Source organism: Macaca mulatta, chromosome 8 (assembly GCF_049350105.2).
Source record: "Macaca mulatta isolate MMU2019108-1 chromosome 8, T2T-MMU8v2.0, whole genome shotgun sequence".
Classification (NCBI taxonomy): Eukaryota; Metazoa; Chordata; class Mammalia; order Primates; family Cercopithecidae; genus Macaca; species Macaca mulatta.
Window position 1 is genome coordinate 12,534,421 of NC_133413.1, and position 21,384 is coordinate 12,555,804.

At 42.1% G+C, this 21,384-nt stretch overlaps 1 protein-coding gene across 1 annotated transcript in view; it reads right to left on the reverse strand.

Annotated features, from left to right (window-relative positions):
- Positions 1-633: 633 nt before the first annotated feature.
- The window catches only part of LOC144330711 (uncharacterized), a 43,544-nt gene continuing 22,793 nt past the window's right edge, over positions 634-21,384 (reverse strand). The window contains exons 3-5 of the mRNA XM_077943024.1: positions 7,353-7,440; positions 6,527-6,579; positions 634-1,248 (exon numbers count right to left, since the gene is read on the reverse strand). Coding sequence (XP_077799150.1) covers positions 1,189-1,248; positions 6,527-6,579; positions 7,353-7,440 — 201 coding nt within the window. The 3' untranslated portion in view covers positions 634-1,188. The remainder of the gene's footprint in view (positions 1,249-6,526; positions 6,580-7,352; positions 7,441-21,384) is intronic.

The following is a 21,384-nucleotide window of genomic DNA, read 5'->3' on the forward strand; positions in this document are numbered from 1 at the left end:
AATCTCAGCACTTTGGGAGGCTGAGGTCAGGAGACCAGCCTGGCCAACATGGCAAAGCCCCATCTTTACTAAATGTAAAAATTAGCCGGGTATGGTGGCAGGGCCTATAATCCCAACTACTCAGGAGGCTGAGGTAGAAGCATCCTTTGAATTTGGGAGGCGGAAGTTGCAGTGAGCCAGGATCGCGCCACTGCACTCCAGCCTGGGTGACAGAGCAAGACTCTGTCCCAGAACAAAACAAATAACAACAACAAACTGAGAGACAATTTCTACCATCTGATTTTACATATGAATCCCAGAGGGTCTAAGAAACTTAACAAAAATCATACAGCTAACAAGGAGCAGAGCAATAAATAGAATTCCAGTCTCTCAATTTCTTTGCTGCTTCTTTCTTTTCCTATTTCATTGCCTAGATCTTATTGGGGAATAATTTCTGTTGTTCCATAAACAAATGAACATTAATCTTCAAATATTAGCAGGACAAACCTAAATAAGAACCAAATTGGAAAAAACAAAAACAACAACAGTCACGAAAAAAAAAAAAAAAAAAAAAAGAGAGAAAGAAGAGAGAGAATCTGTTAAATGAAGTAGCGAGTTACACTTTTTAAATTTAACTTTTATTTTCAATTCAGGGATAGATGTGCAGGTTATATAGGTGAACTCGTGTCATGGGGGCTTGTTGTACAGATTATTTCATCACCCAGGTATTAAGCCTAGCTCCCATTAGTTATTTTTCCTGATCCTCTCCCTCCTCCCACCCTCCACCCTCAACCAGGCTCCAGTGTCTGTCGTTCCCTATTCATGTCCATGTGTTCTCATCATTTGGTCCCCACTTATAAGTGAGAACATGCAGTATTTGGCTTTCTGTTTCCACAAAAGATAATGGCAGTTTCTGTTAATTTGCAAAGGATAATGGCCTCTAGCTCCATCCACGTTCCTGCCAAGGATATGATCTCGTTCTTTTTAATGGCTGCATAGTATTCCATGGTTTACACATATAAAAAAGATGGATTCTTTCAAAGTGACTCAGTTTGCCATATTGCCAAACAAATAGCTGGGAAAATTCACACAGATTTGACTTACTTCATAAACAATCCTCTGTGGCATGTATCTTTTTACTTTCAAATTGCTGCTTAAATTTCATCTTGTTCATGAAATCTTTTCAGGCTAATATCTCCTGGCACATCATCATTCGACATTTATTCTCTGTAGTTGTTTGATGCACATAGACATCCACACAGCTCTCTGCTATACAGAATGAAAGAATATAAGGTATTGGTGAATCGACTCATAGATGGAGATTAATATACTTAACATACACAAATCAGCAAATTTCACAGTTAGAAAACAAAATATAACACCAAATAAAAAAATTTATATCTATAATTTGTTTAAAGCTTTATAGCAATTTGCCTCATCCATTTTATTATTTTATTTTTGTTTGCTATTTTTTTTTTTTTGACGAAGTTTTATTCTTGTTGCCCAGACTGGAGTGCAATGGTGCGATCTCGGCTCATCACAACCTCTGCCTCCCGGGTTCAAGTGATTCTCTTGCCTCAGGCTCCCTAGTAGCTAGGATTATAAAATGCACCACCACACCCAGCTAATTTTGTATTTTTAGTAGAGACAGGGTTTCTCTGTGTTGCTCAGGCTGGTCTCGAACCTCCAACCTCAGGTGATCCACCTGCCTTGGCCTCCCAAAGTGCTGGGATTACAGGCATATGAGCCACTGTGCCCGGGCCTGCTATTTGCTTTTTATTTTATTGATACATAATAGATGTACATATTTTCAGGGTACATGTGGTATTTTGATACATTCATACAATGTGAAAGATCAAATCAAGGTAATTGGGTTATCCGTCATCTTAAGTGTTTATCTTTTTTTTAATGCTAGGAACATTTGATTACTGTCTTATAGCTGTTTTGAAATATACACTAGATTAGTGTTAACTATAGTCACCCTACCGATCTGTTAAACACCAGCTCTTATTACTTCTATCTAACTGTATTACTATACCCATTAATCAGTCTCCTTTCATGCCCCCTTCCCTTCCTGGCTTCTGGAAACCACCAATCTACTCTTTATCTTCATGGGATCTACTTTTTTAGCTCCCACATATGAATGAGAACATGCAACATTTGTGAAATGGGCTAAATTCCAAGCTGTACGTGTATAGGGTGGGATTTCATGAGGTCAGGCAAAGAATGACTACTGAAGAGTTATAAGATAAACAACTCATGGATCTTGACATGTTTCAGAGACATTTGAGTTCTGAGCTGTTATTGAACACCTGGGATATTTTGTAGGTTCCTGGAGGGCTACTGGCTCTAGAATAAAAGGCTTAAGAATTATTAAGGGCTGGGCCCATTGGCATATGCCTGTAGTCTCAGCTGCTTGAGAGGCTAAGGCCAGAAGACAGTATGAGCCCTGTAGTTCTAGGCTATAGTGAGTTATGATCATGCATTGCAACTAATCATTAGAAAACTATCACTTCTTGGATTTTGGTGTTAGTATCTATGTTAATTTCCTAGGGCTGACATAGCAAGCTATCACAAATGGGATGGCTTGGCAGAACAGAAATGTATTGGCTCACAGTTCTGGAGGATAGATGTTTGAAATCCAGGTGTCAATGGGACTGGACTCTCTGGGAAGCCTCTAGGGAAGGATGTTCCTTTTGCCACTGCAGCTCCCAGTAGCCCCACACCTTCTTTGGCTTCTAGATAACTCTGCCCCTGACCTCGCTCCATCTTTCCATGGCCTTCTCTCTATGTCTCCTCACATTGGTTTCCTTCACAGATATGTATGTGTTTGTGTCCAAATTTCCCCTTTTCTTTCTTTCTTTTTTTTTTTTTTGAGATGGAGTTTCATTCTTATTGCCCAGGCTGGAGTGCAATGGCTCAATCTTGGCTTACTACAACCTCTGCCTCCCAGGTTCAAGTGATTCTGCTGCCTGAGTCTCCCAAGTAGCTGGGATTACGGGCATGCACCACCACACCCAACTAATTTTTGTATTTTTAGTAGAGACGGGGTTTCTCCATGTTGGTCAGGCTGGTCTCGAAATCCTGACTTCAGATGATCTGCCCACCTCGGCCTCCCAAAGTGCTGGGATTACAGGCGTAAGCCAATGCACCCAGCCCAAATTTCCCCTTTTCATAAGGACACTGGACTTCTCGGTTTAGGCCACATTCTTTGAGTTTGGTTAAATATGCAAAGACCCTATTTCCAAATAAGGTCATGTATTGAGGTACTGGGAGTTAGGATTTCAACATATGCTTTTTAGGGGACATAAATCAACCCATAACAGCACCAAAGAAGAGTATCAGCCATTATCTGAAAGGGCTATTGAAATGCTTTTTCCACGGCCAACTGCATATCTGTGTAAGGCCAGATTTTCTTTGTATACTGGAATCAAAACAACACACTAATAGATGGAATGCAAAAGCATATGAGAGTGCAGCTGTCTTCTATTAATGTCATTGAAGAGGTTTTCAAAATGTAAAACAATACTACTATTTTCATTAGTTTATTTTGGAAAATGTGATTATTCATAAAAATGTGTTATATATGTTAACATGTAATCAGTTTATTATTGCTATTTTAGTTTAATTAATAAATGTCCTTTAAAATTCTTAGCTTTAATTTAGGATATAGTAAATATTGATACATATAGGTAGATATTCATAAACAAAACTTCTTGGTGCGGGAGGGGGCTTTTTTTTTCTTTTTTTTAAGAGACAGAGTCTACGTTGCTCAGGCTGGAGGGCAGTGACTATTCACAAGCACGATCATAGCTCACTACAGCCTAGAACTACAAGGCTTAAGCCGTCTTCCTGTCTTGGTCTCTCAAGAAGCTGTGACTATAGGTGTACACCAATGAGCCTAGCCCTTAATAATTTTTAAGCCTTTACTTTAGAGCCAGTAGCCTTTCAGGCCCCTATGAAATATCTCAGGTGTTCAATAACTGCTCAGAACTCAAATGTCTGAAACCTGTCAAAATCTATGAGTTGTTTACAACTCTTCAGTAGTCATTCTTTGCCTGGTCTCATGAAATCTCACCCTATACGTGCACAGCTTGGGATTTAACCAAAGACACAAACAAACTCCTGTAAAGATTTTGGAAACTCTTTTATGTCGATTTTTTTTTTTTTTTTTTTTTAAGACAGAGTTTTGCTCTTTTGGCCCAGGCTGGAGTGCAATGGTGTGATCTCAGCTCACTGCAACCTCTGCCTCCTGGGTTCAAGCGATTCTCCTGCCTCAGCCTCCCAAGTAGCTGGGATTACAGGCATGCACCACCACACCTGGTTAATTTTGTATTTTTAGTAGAGACGGGGTCTCTAGTAGGTGGGGTCTCGAACTCCCACCCTCAGATGATCTGCCTGCCTTGGCCTCCCAAAGTGCTGGGATTACAGGCATGAGTCACCAAGCCCAGCCAGCTCTCTTCTCTTTAGTCCTCTGCCTCTCAAGTTCCAGCTGCTTCAGGCTGCCCAAATTCTGATCTCTGTGTATCTCTGTCTCCTTATGTATGAGACCACTGTGTTCCTCCTCTATTCCCAGGTTTGGTAAATGCCTCCAGTTGGAAACTCATGGTGATTGTAAGTCTCACCTTGTTTTCTTTCTTTGGGGGATTAATCTCCCTGAAAACAATTTTTTCTTGGAAGTTGACCAGTTTTCTAGGTGTTTGTTTAGAGGGAGGGGGTTGGTTCCCTGCCAGTTCCTCTGTTATACCTGTGACCCTATGCCTTGTATAACAACAGCTCTTCATTTTTTTTTAAAGTTCTGGGATATGTGTGCAGCACTTGCAGGTTTGTTACATAGGTATACATGTGCCATGGTGGTTTGCTGCACCTGTCAACCCGTCATCTAGGTTTTAAACCCTGCCAGAATTAGGTATTTGCCCTAATGCTCTCTCTCCCCTTCCGCTTCATGCCCTAACAGGCCTGGGTGTGTGATGTTCCCCTCCCTGTGTCCATGTGTTCTCACTGTTCAACTGCCACTTACGAGTTAGAACATCTTAATTGATCTTTTAAACATTTTGAATTTCTTTTCGTAACTACTTTCAGATTATCCATAGCTCCTAGGGAAACTGAGCCCGCACCTCGCCAACCTCTCTGCTCCTGCCTGCGAGCACCGCTGCAGCCCGGAGGCGCCGGCATCGAGCGCCAGGTCGCCGACGCCCGACCCCTCCCCGGTCTGGGGCACTGGACACCCGTCCTCCTCCTTTCGCCTGTGCTGGCTGCGCTCCAGCGTCGCGGGGTCCGGGGCAGGTGAGTGGGTCGGGCTGCCAGGGGCGCCCAGGGAGAGGACCGTACCGCGCTCTGCAGGACACAGGCGTCGCGTGTCGCCGAGGGGCGCGGCAGGGACCGCCAGCGGGGTGTGTCCTGTCCCATTCTGCAGCGTCGGGTTGTCCAGGATCTAGGAGGGCGTGGCTGGGCCTTCTGCAGGGGCCGCCATCCATGCCCCGGGCTCGGATCACCTGCTTCTCGGCTCTTTGCAGAACTCCCAGTGGCTGAGAGGGGAGGTGGGCTCAGCGGACAAATTCAGTGTCTTTCCGTTTTTGCATCCTCAAGCAGGTGGGAGAAGAGGCCCTCTCTAAACCTGAGAGCCGGGCGCACCCTCTCACCTGGGCTCTTCCTTCTAACATCGAGGCTGAGTGGGATTCGCTTTCGCCTTGATCCCGGCGGGTCGGGCCCCGCCCCCCGGGGTTTTACAGGCAGCAGGTTTAGCCTCTTGGAGACACCGGACCTCGCAGATAGGTGCCCAACAGCCCAGAGGAAAGGGTGTTGGGGCTTGAGGTGCATTTAGGAAGCCACTTTCTGGAGGCATTTGTTGACACCACTCAGGTGTAGGCAGACCCCAAAGCAGGGGTGAGCTGAGTCCCGGTTCCAGGGTGACCCAGACACGCACAGTTCCCGAAGGGTGAAGGCAGTGCCTGGAGATACAGCCAGGCGCCCAGCACTTGTTAAACCACCTGGCCAGGCAGGTGCTCCTGGTTAGCCCCTATGATTGGATAGCCGATTTTAAGCCATTTTAACTTGTGCACACTCTTTCTTGGTCAAGACACTGTGAACCAGTTTGGAGGGGGCGCCCCTTAGCAACTGAGTTGCATCTCTTTCAGGAAGGATTCGAACCCTCCGGTTTTGCTTCAGATTTTTTGCCTAACCTGGTCCAGCCTCTCTGTTGAAGCTGATCTGCCCACACCAGTTCTGAAACAGGAGTCAAAGTTACTTATCTTTCTTGCTTCTACTAAGCAGTGATTTCTAACACCTTCTAGTGTGAAGACACCTTTGTGATGTCTGTTTTAGAACAGCACATAGTCACTGTACTTGGTATGTTGACAGACTATGAGAAAGCTACCAGGAATTTAATATGAAAATAAATACATTCATAAGTAAATTGCTTACGTATTCACAGCAAGCATTTACCTAAATTTGGAAAGTAAGGTTTGAGACTTGTCTGCAGATAATGTGTAGAACCCACATGCTAGTCCCTGGACCGAGAATCATCATTGTCCAAGTTGTCACTCACCTGATGTGAGTCTTTGAGGGCTGACTGCAACCTTGTGATCCTTCTGGAAGAATCTGTGGGAAGAGGGAGCAAAAGAGTTACTGGTTTATGAGCATTTGTGTGGTGGGTATTGTGCCAAGCGGTTTTGTGCTAACTTAATTCCTGAATCCTCTTAGCATCGCTTATTTACTAGCCTCATTTTATAAACAAGAAAACTGAAGTCCAGAGAACTCTCTCAAGGTCGTGCTTCTAGTAAGTGATCCAACTGAAACTTTGACCCAAATAGCCTGTTGACTGAGCCTGAGCTCCCGTGTTAGTTACTGACATCGACTGCTCTCAATTTAATAGTTTTCTTCAAGTCATGTAGGGAGATAGGGATGGAATGTGAGTAGATAGCGAGGTTGTTAGCCATCCATTAAAAACTAATATTGCCTATGTATTTTATTTTTAATGGTTTTTATAAGCCAGACTTTTAAAATCAAATGAGTATCTCTACTAAGTACAACTTAGTAAGAATTAAGTACTGGTTTTTATAAGCCAGACTTTTAAAATTAAATGAGTAACTCTACTAAGTACAACTTAGTAAGTACTAAGTACTAAGTGCTTAGTGATACTACACTAAGTACCACTAAGTATTTAGTACAAGTACAACTAAGTACAACTGAGACATGATCCCTTACCAAGATACTTGAACACTGGTGTTCAAGAATCTGTTTGAATTTCTGCTTTCAGTTCTCTGGATATAAACCAGAAGTGGAATTGCTAAGTCATATGATAATTCTGTGTTTAACTTTTTGAGGAACCACCAAACTGTTTTCTGTAGTGCTTGTACCATTGACAGTCTCACCAGCAATACTTAAGGGTTCCAGTGTCTCCACATCCTCACCAATGCCTGTTGTCATCCTCTTTTGTGGGAACTGCTGGTCAACTGTAGCCTAATGAGAAAACATTAAATTTAGCATATTTCTCTTATGGAATTGAAGGATTTCTGTCATGGAAAAAAATAGATGTTTGTTACTTCATGGCCATGTCTGAGGTCCACGCCTGGGCATCAGAACAGATTCTGAAATTAGAACCCATTGTATGTTTATCCTTGCTTGTTTCTGCTGGCTGAGCTTCTCCAAATCTTTGAGTCTCATCTCTCATGTTTGTATAATGGGATTCTTGTGCCAGAATGGTTGAAATAAATCTCATATATCTTCACCATTCATTAATGATGTGTAAAGGTTATGGCTGCTATTGTAGCACTTGTCCATAAAAATACAGGATGGTATTTTAGGTTAAAATGTGTTTAGGAGGTTAAAGGATTTGTTGTCTTGATGCTTTGGCCTGTTGGGTAGATCAGTCTTGCCACCCTGAGCCTTAATATCAGTTACCCTTAATCAGTAGTTCACTCTCTACAAGGGCTCTACCTGCAGCCTTACCCATTTAGGTGGGAAGGTGTATTAGTCTGTTTTCACACTGCTAATAAAGACACACTCAAGACTGGGTAATTTATAAAGTAAAAGAGGTTTAATGGACTCACAGTTCCACATGGCTGCGGAGGCCTCACAATCATGGCAGAAGGCAAGGAGCAAAGTCACATTTTACATGGTGGCAGGCAACGGAGCGTGTGCAGGGGAAATCCCCTTTTTAAAACCATCAGATCTCATGACTTATTCACTATCTCCAGAACAGCACAGGAAAGAGTCGCCCCATGATTCAATTACCTCCCACAGGGTCCCTCTCATGACATGTGGGAATTATGGGAGCTACAATTCGAGATGAGATTTGGGTGGGAACAACACCCCATATCAGAAGGATACAAGAGAAAAGGCCCTGGTTTATTAACATGAGAGTTACACTCAATGATGATTTTTATATTGAGAATTCCTAAGTTTTCATCACATTATGAATAATTATTGAAGCCTATTTTGGATAAAACAACGTATTTATTCATTCTTCATTAGGAGTCTGAAGTCGGTTTCTGGCCCTGACCCTGGAGGGGTCTGGGTTTTGTATTATGCATATGCCTGGGCTCCTGGGACATCCTTCTGCAGGCATCCTGCAGCATTCCTGGCCCACTGCAGGACTTCACTGACCACTGAACTTGACTTGTAGCCATACATTGATTATTCTCCTGGGATGGGAAAGCATCATTCTATTTTAGAACCCCGTGGTTTTGGAGAAATGATTTTTTTCCTGGCAATGCCCCAAGGAACCACATTTCTTTCTGCCAAACAAACAACAAACAAACAACAAACACCAAAATAAATCATTCCTGGTCCTGTGACTCATATTCTAAAGGGTCCCTGCCACTGAGCTTTCAGACATGACAACACTTGATCTAAATTTCACCAGTTATACCTGGGAAGCTTAAGTTGTTTCCATCATCTTGGACATGTTGTCCTATGGCACCAGTAGTGAAGTCCGGGCCATAACATTTGTCATTCTGAGTTAGACTCTGGCCAGCTTGACATGTGACACATCCAAGAAATGTTGCTAAAGTAACATAAATCAATATTCTGTACCAGTCAAACATCTGGAGTCCCTCTACTGATGTGTCTGTTAAATGACATTCACGTGAGTGGGAACTCTATAGAGAAAGAGACTGTCTATTCCGGCCCCTGGCTCAGTGACTTCCACATAGCACATATTCAGTGAGCATCTGGGAAGTGGCTCCAGAGAACAAACATACTGAAGAGGTTGTTCCTGGGTCATCTCTAACTTAGGGCTCTCTATCATCAGATGTAAACGAGTGCTCTCTGGCATGTGGTCCTAGTAACCAACTATGTCATAATACCCCAGGCTGTCACTCCTGTGACTGTATTCAAGGTCACCAGCTCTACAATGGCACCAGCTGTCAAGTTACAAGTAAGTTTCAATACCTGAGGCAAAGCCTAGCTCCTGCTCTGTTCTTAGCAGTACTAGATACAAGTGATATAGATGATTCATGTGAAAGTCTAGTATAGAAATGACTTTATTCTTTCCATAGGAAGCTGCTATTATAACATTCCTTGCCCTGTTTGAGTGTCAGTTGCTGTTCAATGTCTTTAAAATGATGTAATCTATAAATTATAGAACTAGGTGCTCCAGAGACCCAATCAATGTAATCTCACCTTGGCCTGGGTTTCTTTACCACTGAGGCACTTAATTACATTCAGGTACTGTGTATGAAGCATGGAGAGGACTTCTGTTAAGCTGGAGAGGAGCTGACTCTGAAACCAAGTAAGGCAATAAAGTTCCAAAGATGAGTTTTAGTGTGTTGGGGTTCAGAAGAAGGAGGGGGTACTAAGGTGATCAACTAGCTTTCTTCTGCACACACAGTCCAGACTTCAGGGCTAGGTAGATTTTGACATAGGAGATGGAAAAACACCTTTAGTTAAAGGAAAAAGTGTGAAGTAAAGCTTCAAAGTAATGTGTCACTACTTTTCTTCTACTTCTAGTACAGCTGATAATATTAAAATTCTTATAGCAGCAGATCGAAAGCTTAGTGTCTTGGATCAACAAACAGACATCTGTGAGATTCTCATATCTTTAAATTCAAGGCCAAGGTTGATTGCATATGATCTTGATAGAAGCATGTATGTACTTCTGGGTGGATGACTTTTTTTTTTTTTTCTTTTTGAGACGGAGTCTTGCTCTGTCGCCTAGGCTCGAGCACAATGGTGCGGTCTTGGCTCACTGCAACCTCTGCCTCCTGGGTTCAAGCAACACTCCTCCCAAGTAGCTGGAATTACAGGCACCCACCACCACGCCTGGCTAATTTTTGTGTTTTTAGTAGAGACGGGGTTTTACCATGTTGGCCAGGGTGGTCTCGAACTGTTGACCTCATGATCCACCTACCTCGGCCTCCGAAAATGCTGGGATTACAGGCGTGAGCCACAGTGCCTGGCCTGGATGAAGGCTTAAATGTGTTTGTCCTCGAGAAGTTGAACTCTATTCTCCTCTATCCAAGTATATTTCTTGGTAGGAAGAGCCTTACCTTCTTCAAGCCCCATAACCATAGTCTAAGAAGCATATATATTTATCCGGACAATCTTCTTCTGTGACTTACCTGTCCTGAAGCATAAATGTATATATAATTTTGATTTGAGACTTCTATAATAAATATTGTCTAAAACTGAGGTCAGATTCTCTTGGATTCCTTGGTTATGTTTCTGCTAAGGTCCTCCTCCTTCCTAATGGCCCTCTGTATGTTGGAAACACCTTAGCACATCTCTGGCCATTATTCCTTGTGTCCTATTTCCCTCGCTGTAGTATGTGAAATTAGAAAATGTAGAAGAGTTGTGCTCTCTGCTATCCAGGCCTGTTTGTAGATGGCAGGGTTTCTGACAAGCCATCAGCATGTAGTTTTCAGCTCATCTTTACATTGAGTGTGCCAGTGTCAGTGTTGTTTTTTCCTGAGCATGTTAATCTTGTCTTCATATTGAAAATTGAGGCTAGAAAATGCAGATGAAATTTCTAGTGAAAAATGGGAGGCTTCCAAAATTCTGTTTTAGAATTAGAGTGCATGCCTTTAAGAACCAGTGTAGCATTGCTCAAGGAACATTCTGTGACCCTGAGCTTTCAACCTTGAATCTGTGCAGTGCCAAGGTTAAATTTACAATTCCAGAGGAAGGCGCATGTTCTCTGCAGGTGGCAGAGCCCAACAAAGGGGTCAAACCAAATATGGCCAGCCTCATCTTAACAATTTCCAATAATTTGTAAGTCACTTCTCCTTTCCTGGGTAGGAGTAACTTCATGGATGTGGGAGAATGCAGAAATGTCATTTTATGAAAGCTCCTCCATATGCAAGTGTGAGAAAACGGTAAAGAAATTCTCCCACTCTAACACCCAGTGTGTAGGAAGAATTTTACAGCACATCAAGCCCTGGGGGTACCAGCTTCCTCATTCTTCTACTCCAGCCCCACTTTCATGCTTTGGCTGTTTGTCAACATCCCTGGTAGTTAATATTTGAGTTCTTACTATAATACCTAGTGATGTGCTGGAAAATGTTTAACAATCAGCCATCTGGGAAACAAAGGTGTGCACATATATACCTACATCTGTTTATAATTAAGCTTACTGATATGTAACACAATGTACAAATAATAAAATACATGATATTCTTTTCTTTGCTTTTTTTTTTTTTTTTTTTTTGAGATGGCATTTCATTCCTGTCACCCAGACTGGAATGCAATGGTGCAATCTCAGCTCACTGCACCCTCCATCTCCCAAATTCAAGCAATTCTCCTGCCTCAGCCTCCCGAGTAGCTGGGATTACAGACACATGACACCACGCCCAGCTATTTTTTGCATTTTTGTAGAGATGGGGTTTCATCATGTTATCCAGGCTGGTCTCGAACTCCTGACCCCAGTTGATCTGCCTGCCTTGGCTTCCCAAAGTGCTGGGATTACAGGCGTGAGCCACTGCGCCCGACCTGTTTTATTTTCTTTTTGAGACAGGGTCTGACTCTGTTGCCCAGGCTAGAGTGCAGTGGCACAATCATGGCTCACTGCAGCCTTGACCTCCTGGGCTCAGGCAATCTTCCCGCCTTAGTCTTCTGAGTAGCCGGGACCACAGGCACATGCCACCATGCCTGGCTAATTTTTCTGTTTTTTATTTTTTGTAGAGATGAAGCCTCACTATATTTCCCAGTCTGATCTCCAAATCCTAGGTTCAAGCAATCCTCCGGCTTCAACTTCCCAAAGTACTGGGTTTACAGGTGCAAGCCACTACACCTGGCCATGATATTTTTTTTACAAATTTCATATAGCTAACTGATTTTCACAGGCTGCTTTTTGATTTGGAATTCTTAGATCAGAAGCCAATCTATGGTTACAATTCAAGATTTGACAAAAACTGTGAATAAATGCTTGATTACTATCTGATTAGGGAAAGAAGTCAGTGAATGAGTATTCTTGACGTGAATGTTTTTTGATGATTTTATTTCCATAAACAAGTGAGGTGAAAGTGAAGCAATGAAGACTTGTGGGGATTAGTCCATCAGTGACATAAATGACTTCTTTGCTGAACTGGATAATAGATTTCAAATGCTATGGAGATATTTCCTCAATTTTTATGGTATTTAAATTTTAACGGTTATAGACAGGATACATGCAGATTTTGTCTGCCTCATTAATACTTCATCACTTTCTTTAAGTCTAGACTAGAGATTGGCAAACTTTTTCTCCAAAAGGCCAGATAGTAAATATTTTAGGCTTGGTGGATAATCTGCCATTGTTTCACAGAATTAGCGATTGATAACATGTGAGTGAATGGCCATAGCTTCATTCTGCTAAAATTTTACAAAAACAGGCAACAGGCTGAGTTTGGCTCAAGGGCCATTGTTTGCCAGTTCCTGGTCTAGAAAACAAAATGAAAAAACCAAGTGAAGTCCCCATTTGTAGTGTTTGCCAATTATCAGGGTGCAAATATCCCACAATGCCAGATTTCAAGCTACCAATGTAACATCATTAAACGTACAGTTGGGAAGGGATGTGCAGTAGCAAACCCTTACATGGTATTTCCACCATATGGACACAAAAGACACAATTAAATGGTACCCATGCTTTCCCCTATCATTGGTGACTTGTTCAGTGTCAGTTCACAAGAACTTGACTCTTCCTTAGGGTTGAAAAGTCTGAGTCGTCGTCTTCTTTTTTTTTTTTTTTTGGAGATGGAGTCTCACTCTGTCACTCATACTAGAGTGCAGTGGCAGGATATCGACTCACTGCAACCTCCGCCTCCAGGGTTCAAGTGATTCTCCTGTCTCAGCCTCCCAGGTAGCTGGGACTACAGGTGCCCACCACCACATACAGTTAATTTTTGTATTTTTAGTAGAGACGGGGTTTCACCATGTTGGCCAGGATGGTCTTGATCTTTTGACCTGGTGATCCACCCACCTCAGCCTCTCAAAGTGCTGGGATTACAGGTGTGAGCCACTATGCTGGAGTAGTCTGGGTCTTCTAAGAAATAGAACATACTCTTTAAACAAATCCTGGAGCAATGGGATTAGAGCAGCCTACGAGTCCTACCTGGTGACTATGGACAAAGCCGCACTTGTACTGTGGAACAAGAGGAGGCAGCAGCCTTCTCAGTATCATGTATAAAGAAAACGATCATCTTGGCAGAGAACCAGGAGGTGGCCAGCTAGCCTTCCTCTGTGGGGTTATTCTTTGAGATCCACTTTACCTGACTCTTTTCAGTATGTTTTTCTAGGATAAAATCCTGGGCATCTTTATGTTTGCACTGGCAGTGGTCCCAACCCACAGTTCTTCAGAGATTCTCTTGAAGTTGTCCATGTTCTGGAAATTTCCCAAAGACTAAAGTTAGTGGGATGGAAAGGAAAAAACACCTTGCCCAAATTACTGTGGGTTGCTGATAGGCTAATGTACCACACTTAACCTAAGGATCCAGGCTTTGGGTCAGTTGCACACTTTCTTCCTGTGAAATAGAAAAATGTACGTACACAGCCATGATGTGATTTTCTGAAGGAGGGGGACAGTAGGGGCACATGCCCATTGCTGGAACCTACTGGACTGACTTGCTGAAATAGCTGTTTGCTCTAGATCCCGGGGTTGAAGGAGCAGCCCCAACCACCCTTCCCGCTCCTCCCGCTCCTCCCACTTATCCTCCACCACCACATCTGCTTTGCATCCATCTTCTGTTCCCTGTGGGAATGGGGAGGAACATGTTTCTTGGGAGCACCTCCATGACGGCACATGCACCTGTCAGGATGGCTCAAATAAAGAGCGATCCTCCCAGTCCTGCCACAGACAGGTCTGCCACCGTCTTCTCTTCTCAGGCTTCTGTCCAGGCACACTGACTCACCTCTGAGTACATGGCATGAATTTCCTGAGTGTTTACTATGATCATACCAACTGTCCCTAGACTAATTAATGTGGATGAAAGCCATCACATGTCAGAATACTGAATCTGTGAGTGTTTGTTTTATCATAATTAAGTTAAGTGTTTTACCAGGTGTAACTTGAGGGGCGAAGAGAACTCACAATGTGGCCCTGAATGAGTCAGAATTCCCCTCAGTTTTTCTTAAGCCATCCAACATCTGAACTCCTAGGCTTCTAAAACCATCCTTTTCCATGAAGGAAGAATTGCCAGTCATTCAGTATCTAGTTGAGTAAAAGGAATTAAATTGAAGAGCCATCTAATTTGGGGAAAACATTTGGGTCCCATAACTCTGATAATGTATTTGTAAAAAAAGTTTGCAGAAGACCTTTAAGAAACCTAATCTAACTCAATAAGCTTTTCATGGGGGTGGTGGGGATATTCTGTAGGTAGTAACAGCTGCTCAAAAGACCATGGAGGATGTGGCCATATTTGTTTCCCAAACCCTGAAGGACAGATTCTTAGATGTCCCAGGGAGTACTACAAGGCTTATGGCAAACACACGCACTGGAGCTGTTGGCTGCTTGGCACCATCACATCCTGTAAGGATGCTCAGACATGCATTTCCATGGAACAAGTTTATGATAGTGCCGCTGACTGTCTGGAGGCATCTGGTAACATGGGCTGGAGTAATTTATTCATCACCACACATGACTTATTTTTACTAATATCTAATTCTGCAATATTCCTCAAGTTTTCATCCTATAAATTATTACCTCATTATCACCATGAGTTCTTTAAACTGAACAATATGAAATATCTAACGATCAGCAACAGATATAGACTATGAGGACTCTAGAAAATTCATGTGCTCTCTGATTCCATTAAATTAAATTAATTAATTAATTTATTTTTTGAGACAGAGTCTCACTCTGACTCAGGTTGGAGTGCAGTGGTGCAATCTCTGCTCACCACAACCTCTGCCTCCTGGGTTCAAGTGATTCTCCTGCCTCAGCCTCCAGAGCAACTGGAATTACAGGCACGTGCCACCACACCCAGCTAATTTTTGTATTTTTAGTAGTGATGGGGTTTCACCATGTTGGCCAGGCTGGTCTTGAACTCCTGACCTCAAAAGTGATCTGCCTGCCTTGCCTTCCCAAAGTTCTGGGATTACAGGCATGAGACATTGTGCCCGGCCTTGATTCTATTTTAGAACAGGCAATAGGATACTGAGTTCCAAAGGGCTAGACTATTTGTATGTTGTCTCAGAGAACATGCTTTTGATCTAGATTTGATTCAGTCAATTTAAATAGATCACATTGTGACAACAGCCAGGGGTGACGGAGGTTGGACAAACTGACCTGCCTTGATGTTCCCCCTTTTAAAAGTGGAAACAGTACTTTCTGCCTTGTAGGGTTGTTAAGGAGCACAAAGAATGTGGAGAAAGCTGTCCTGTTACAACTTGATACTGTCATGTTCGTACTCAAATACTAGTTGCAGATGGTTACAGAAATACCCTGCCAAGGAGAATCGCCTGAACCAGGGAGTCGGAGGTTTCAGTGAGTTGAGATTGCGCCACTGCACTCCAGCCTGCCTGGCAACAGAGCGAGCCTCCGTCTCAAAAACAAACAAACATAAAAGAAATACGCTGCCAAATAGCATCTTCATGGAAAGGTGTTGTAATGGGCAGTCAGTTGAGCAACTGTAATATCCAATTCTTCTGTAACCACCATCCTCTAATTCTACAGCTCCAGCTCCAATGGTGTCTAAGATTTATAAGCTATAGAATAGAAGAGACAGTGAGCTCATTATTGAATCTGATCATAACTTGTAAAGAAAAAGATTTGGAATGGGAATCTTACACTCAATAGTTCTCATTGACTTCACAGTTTAAATTCTCTTATTCCTAAAACTTCACTAGCTGGAAGACCAAGCAGTTATGACCCCTAGTCACTTCATCTTAAATAGAAAGAAAATGAATTTTGACTCCCAGAGTTGAATCTAGACGCTAGCAAATGAAGGTGCTTTTGTTGAAGACCGTGTGTTGCTGTCTCCCGAGGAGGGTCATTGAGTGGGGAATTTGTGACCTTCACCACTTGGTTTTAAAACTAAACCAGAAATCTGATGTACTTCCACTTGCTTTTTCATTCCTGATGGCCTAGGCCAAAGAGTCGGATCTGCTCCTTAATAATTGGGTCACCCTGAGTTTTACATAAAGCTTTGAGTGGGTAGAGGGGAAGGGTAGTGGGTGTATAAAGTTAGGCTGGCTTCCTCTGGATATACCCTGCCGCAGTGGTCCCCCAGCTGCACAGGAGTGGAAATAGCCCTATAATACCAGCTTAAGGCAGAGGCAAGATGTAGTTTTATTGCTAATACTGCCGTCTTCCTACCCAGTCCTTTTGCCTTTAGCATTCACGAGGGGGAGTAATTCTTGTGCCAACAATAATAAAGAATATGGTGAAATAACTTAAACACAAATTTAATTTTTGGATTTCTCTTTGTTAGAAGTACCCTGTTGGCTACTTCCTGCCTTATGTGTGCACCTTCTATCACTTCCACCAGATCCAGTTCCCTATCTGCCATTTGTAGATTTGCTGAACCTACAATTTACTTGGACTCAAAATATTAAAATAATTCCAGATACACCTACTTACATGGGGAAAGTATTCCTAGTCCATTTACTCATCACTTTGATCTACAACATGAATCCTTATAGAATATAACTTTGGTTAAAACTATGCATATGGTCATTTAAAAATAGATTGGTATGATAAATAGACTGCAGTGGTCCTGAAACCAAACATTTTAAGTGTCTTAAGTTATACAGTTTTAAAAATATATATAAACTTTTTATTGTTTTTCTGTTTTACCAAAAGTAATGGTAGTGATAATGATTTCATAAATTCAAACTTATCTAGTTAAGCTTACCAGAATTCTTGTTCTGAAATGGTTCTTTTTTGTTTTGTTTTGTTTTGTTTTTTGTTTTTTGAGACAGTATCTTGCTCTGTTGCCCAGACTGGAGTGCAGTGGGGCAATCTCAGCTCACTGCAACCTCTGCCTCTTGGGTTCAGGCAATTCTCCTGCCTCAGCCTCCTGAGTAGCTGGGATTACAGGCACACACCACCACATCTGGCTAATTTTTTGTATTTTTAGTAGAAATCGGGTTTCACTGTGTTGGCCAGGCTGGTCTCAAACTCCTGACTCCAGTGATCTGCCTGCCTCAGTCACCCAAAGTGCTGGAATTATAGGCATGAGCCACTGCACTCGGCCTGAAATGGTTCTTAACTAACAAATATGTATGCATATATATGCATACCTCACTACTTGTGTTTGTGCGTACCTGTTCATTTAACACTAACACCTAAAAAGCCAGAGCCTGGAAAAAGATTGACTTCAGCCTCTCCAGGCTACCAAATCCACCAAGACTGGATATGTAGGTTGACAAGAGATGCGATATTCTGTCTGGAAAACACTAACCACTCTGTCTTTAGACTCCAGTTTGAGCAATTAAGCATTGAGCAAAGTGAAACATGCATGAAATAGTGATCAAATTTTGCTTTTGGTGGACTTCCACAAAGGGTCCAATCCTATGGTGGGGTGGGCTTGGATGTTGTTAGGGTTTTGGTTGGAGTTACCCTTAAAACTTATGTCCCCGACCAGGCGCAGTGGCTCATGCCTATAATCCCAGCACTTTGGGAGGCTGAGGCAGCTGGATCACAAGATCAGGAGTTCGAGACCATCCTGGTCAATATGGTGAAACCCCGTCTCTACTAAAAATACAAAAATTAGCCGGGCGTGGTGGCGGGCACCTGTAGTCCCAGCTACTTGAGAGGCTGAGGCAGGAGAATCGCTTGAACCAGGGAGGCAGAGACTGCAGTGAGCCGAGATGGTGCCGTTGTACTCCAGCCTGGGCAACAGAGCGAGATTCTGTCTCAAAAAACAAAACAAAATGAAACAAACAAAAACAAACAAAAAACAAAAACATATGTCTGCTCTGCTAACTTTTGTGAAATCTGCTAACTTTTGTGAAATCCAAACCATCTCTGTATTTTTACTTTGTTTTAATGTAGATGCATTCTGTAACTTCAAGTCTCTTCTCCCACAGGAATTGTTAACTTCTTTACAAACTGATCTTATAAAAAAAGGAGCTGAAACATTTCAATAAAAATTGTTTAGACATTTCATGGTGTATTGTTTTAGCTTCCTTTCTGGTTTGTGGTAAGTGAAATTGCTTATTAAAATAACAACTTTCTTAATTGAATGAAGTCATTTGGTTTTCTTACAGGGTTTAAAAAAGCTGAATATTCATAGGTGCAGTCAGATTTCAGTTCAATCTCCAGAAATTTTAGGTTATGGCTTAGCCATAGAAGCTTTCCAATCCCAAAGCTAACCCTGAGAATCCCAGGTTGCATACCAGTCAGAAGTGCTGGATTTGAATCTTGGCTTTGACACTAACTTTGAGCTAGTTTTGTTCTGAACCTATTCCCCCATTTTACAAAAGGTCATGATCTCCATGCCTTTTGGGATAAAGGTCAAATTTCTGCAGCATAGAAAAATGTTCAAATGTTAGTTTCCTACTTAGGTATTATTTCTCTTAGGCATACTTCACTGCTAAGCTAGTCCTTTTGCTTAAAATTTATAAAAAGTATTTTTTGTGCTCTCATTTGATTCCAAAATTCATAGAACTGATAAATATACTTTACCAATGTAGAAGCTCAAAGAAGTAATGTGCCAAAGGCTTATTTAAAATAAATTATGTGTATCCTGTGGTCTGCAACATAAAGTATAGGTGTGGACCAGGATTTCTCTCAACTGGTCTTGCTCGCTGGGGGAACATACAGATGCTTGGACTAGTGACACCTCTGGTTGTCTTCCCAGATTACTACTTTATCCACACCCACATAGGGAATCAAGGGCCTTCAATCTCTGATGGGAGACAGGGTAACAAAGCTGGAGTACGCTCTAAAATCCAGTAGTAACGACCTTGTGCAAGTCACTTAATCCTGTTTCCCAAGTGTTGAAAGTAGGATTAACAGAACCTACATCAGGCCAATTGAGCATTGAATGAAAATGCTTGTATACTGCTTAGCACAGTACCTGAGTTCAACAACATGAGTCCAAATTATAATAAATCTAAGTGGTCTTGGAAGACTTTTCTTGCTAGATCTTTTCTAGACTATTCTTTTTTTTTTTTTTTTTTGCAGAATGAATTTGTGTAAATTGTTAAGCACAATTAGAAGTCCTAGGCTTATTGCTATGGATATCGTATATAAAATAAATTGTGCTTTGCGATCAAGTATTAAAAATTCCAAATCAAGATCAATTTGGCCTTAAGAACAAAGACTGGGGCTCCACCTTCCCTGAGGAGGCTGGGCTCTGTCTCTGTGGCCGGTGGACAGAGCAAGCATCATTAAGTTGCCCCAGAGGCTCCCCTGTATGTCAGAGAAACCACGTCAGCCTTACAGAACTCTCAACCTGTCATGCACAGAATGAATCTTACTATCTTCTCCCAAGAGCCAAGCTCACTGATCATTTTGCTCTTGGCAAGTCTCTCCCTATACACGAAATGCATAAAATGTCATGAAAGAATCAGGCTCAAAAACATGTACAAATGATGTCCTACAGGATGATCACTTTCTGTGGACAGGTTTAAGTTAGTGCCTTGGCCTCCTTTGGACCTTAAGCCTTCCACCAGCCTTTCAGGGCTTGTGTTCCAGCTAGCTCAGCTGACTTCCCAGGCTCTGTGGAAAATGTCACCCTCAGCCCCACTCTTGTACTCTGCAGGTCTCATTCCCTACTTGGATCCAAGAAACACCTGCCATTTCCTTTTCCTGGGAAGGTTGCTGACGATATGTAGCCACATCCCTGTATATCAGATAAGTACCCTGTTCCCCTTGCTCCGTCCCTGGCTTATTTATACTATACCTTTTTTTCCTATCTTTGGTCTTCTAGGAGTGTATGCCTAGGTATTACCCTACCAGAATCTAGTCTAATATATCCTGTTATGCCTTCTCCATTCAAGAATTTACAAAACACATCCAAATGTCTGTTTTATCAGAAATACTTGATCTTATAGACAGATACTCAATATTTTATATTAACAATTCCTAGCCATCCGTGTCCCCTAAATAGAGTTTCATACATCAGTTTTGTAACTGTATCTATTTGTAGAAATGTTTTGTTATCAACTCTAAGAGTCTTCTATTGTGATCATCTCTACATTACGTGTTAGTTTCTTACTCAATTTCTCTACACCCAATAGTTGGAGCAGTGAGCCTGTGGCAGATGTAAAATCTGAAATTCCTTCTAGAAACTCAAGTTCTGTAATACAGTAACAGGTCTGGGTTTTCTTCTGGAAAAACAAGACGCTTTAGAAAAGTTAATTGGTTCGTGCATTAAGCTTAAAGAGCTCTACACAACGCTTGACTTTCTGTGTCTATCTCTAGCAATTAAGAGTTAGGTTAAGCACTTTACATTCATTCTTTTTAGGAAGCAAATGGGTGGCAGTCATGGACGGTGAGAAGGTAGTACTAAGTTTCTACTATGTTAACTCCCAAGGAATACTGATGGAATTCAGAGAAACCAGGAACTAGAATATAGAGTTTGTTGGGTTCAGACTAATAATTAGCTTTTGTTTGTTTTTATTATGTTTTGTTTTTGAGACAGGGTTTCACTTGGTCCAGCTGAGGCTGGAGTGCAGTGGTGCAATCATGGCTGTCTGTGCAGCTTTGACCTCCTGGCCTCAGGCAATCCTCCCCTCAGCCTCCTGAGTAGTTGGGACTACAGGTGTGAGCCACCACACCTAGCTAATTTAAAGGGTATGAACAGACACTTCTCAAAAAAAAGACATATATGTGGTCAACAAACATATGAAAAATGGCTCAACATCACTGATCATTAGAGAAATGCAAATCAAAATCACAATGAGACACCATCTCATGCCGGTCAGAATGGTGATTATTAAAAAGTCAAGAAGCAAGGCTAGGCACTGTGGCTCATGCCTGTAATCCCAGCACTTTGGGAGGCCGAGGTGGGTGGGTCATCTGAGGTCAAGAGTTTGAGACTGGCC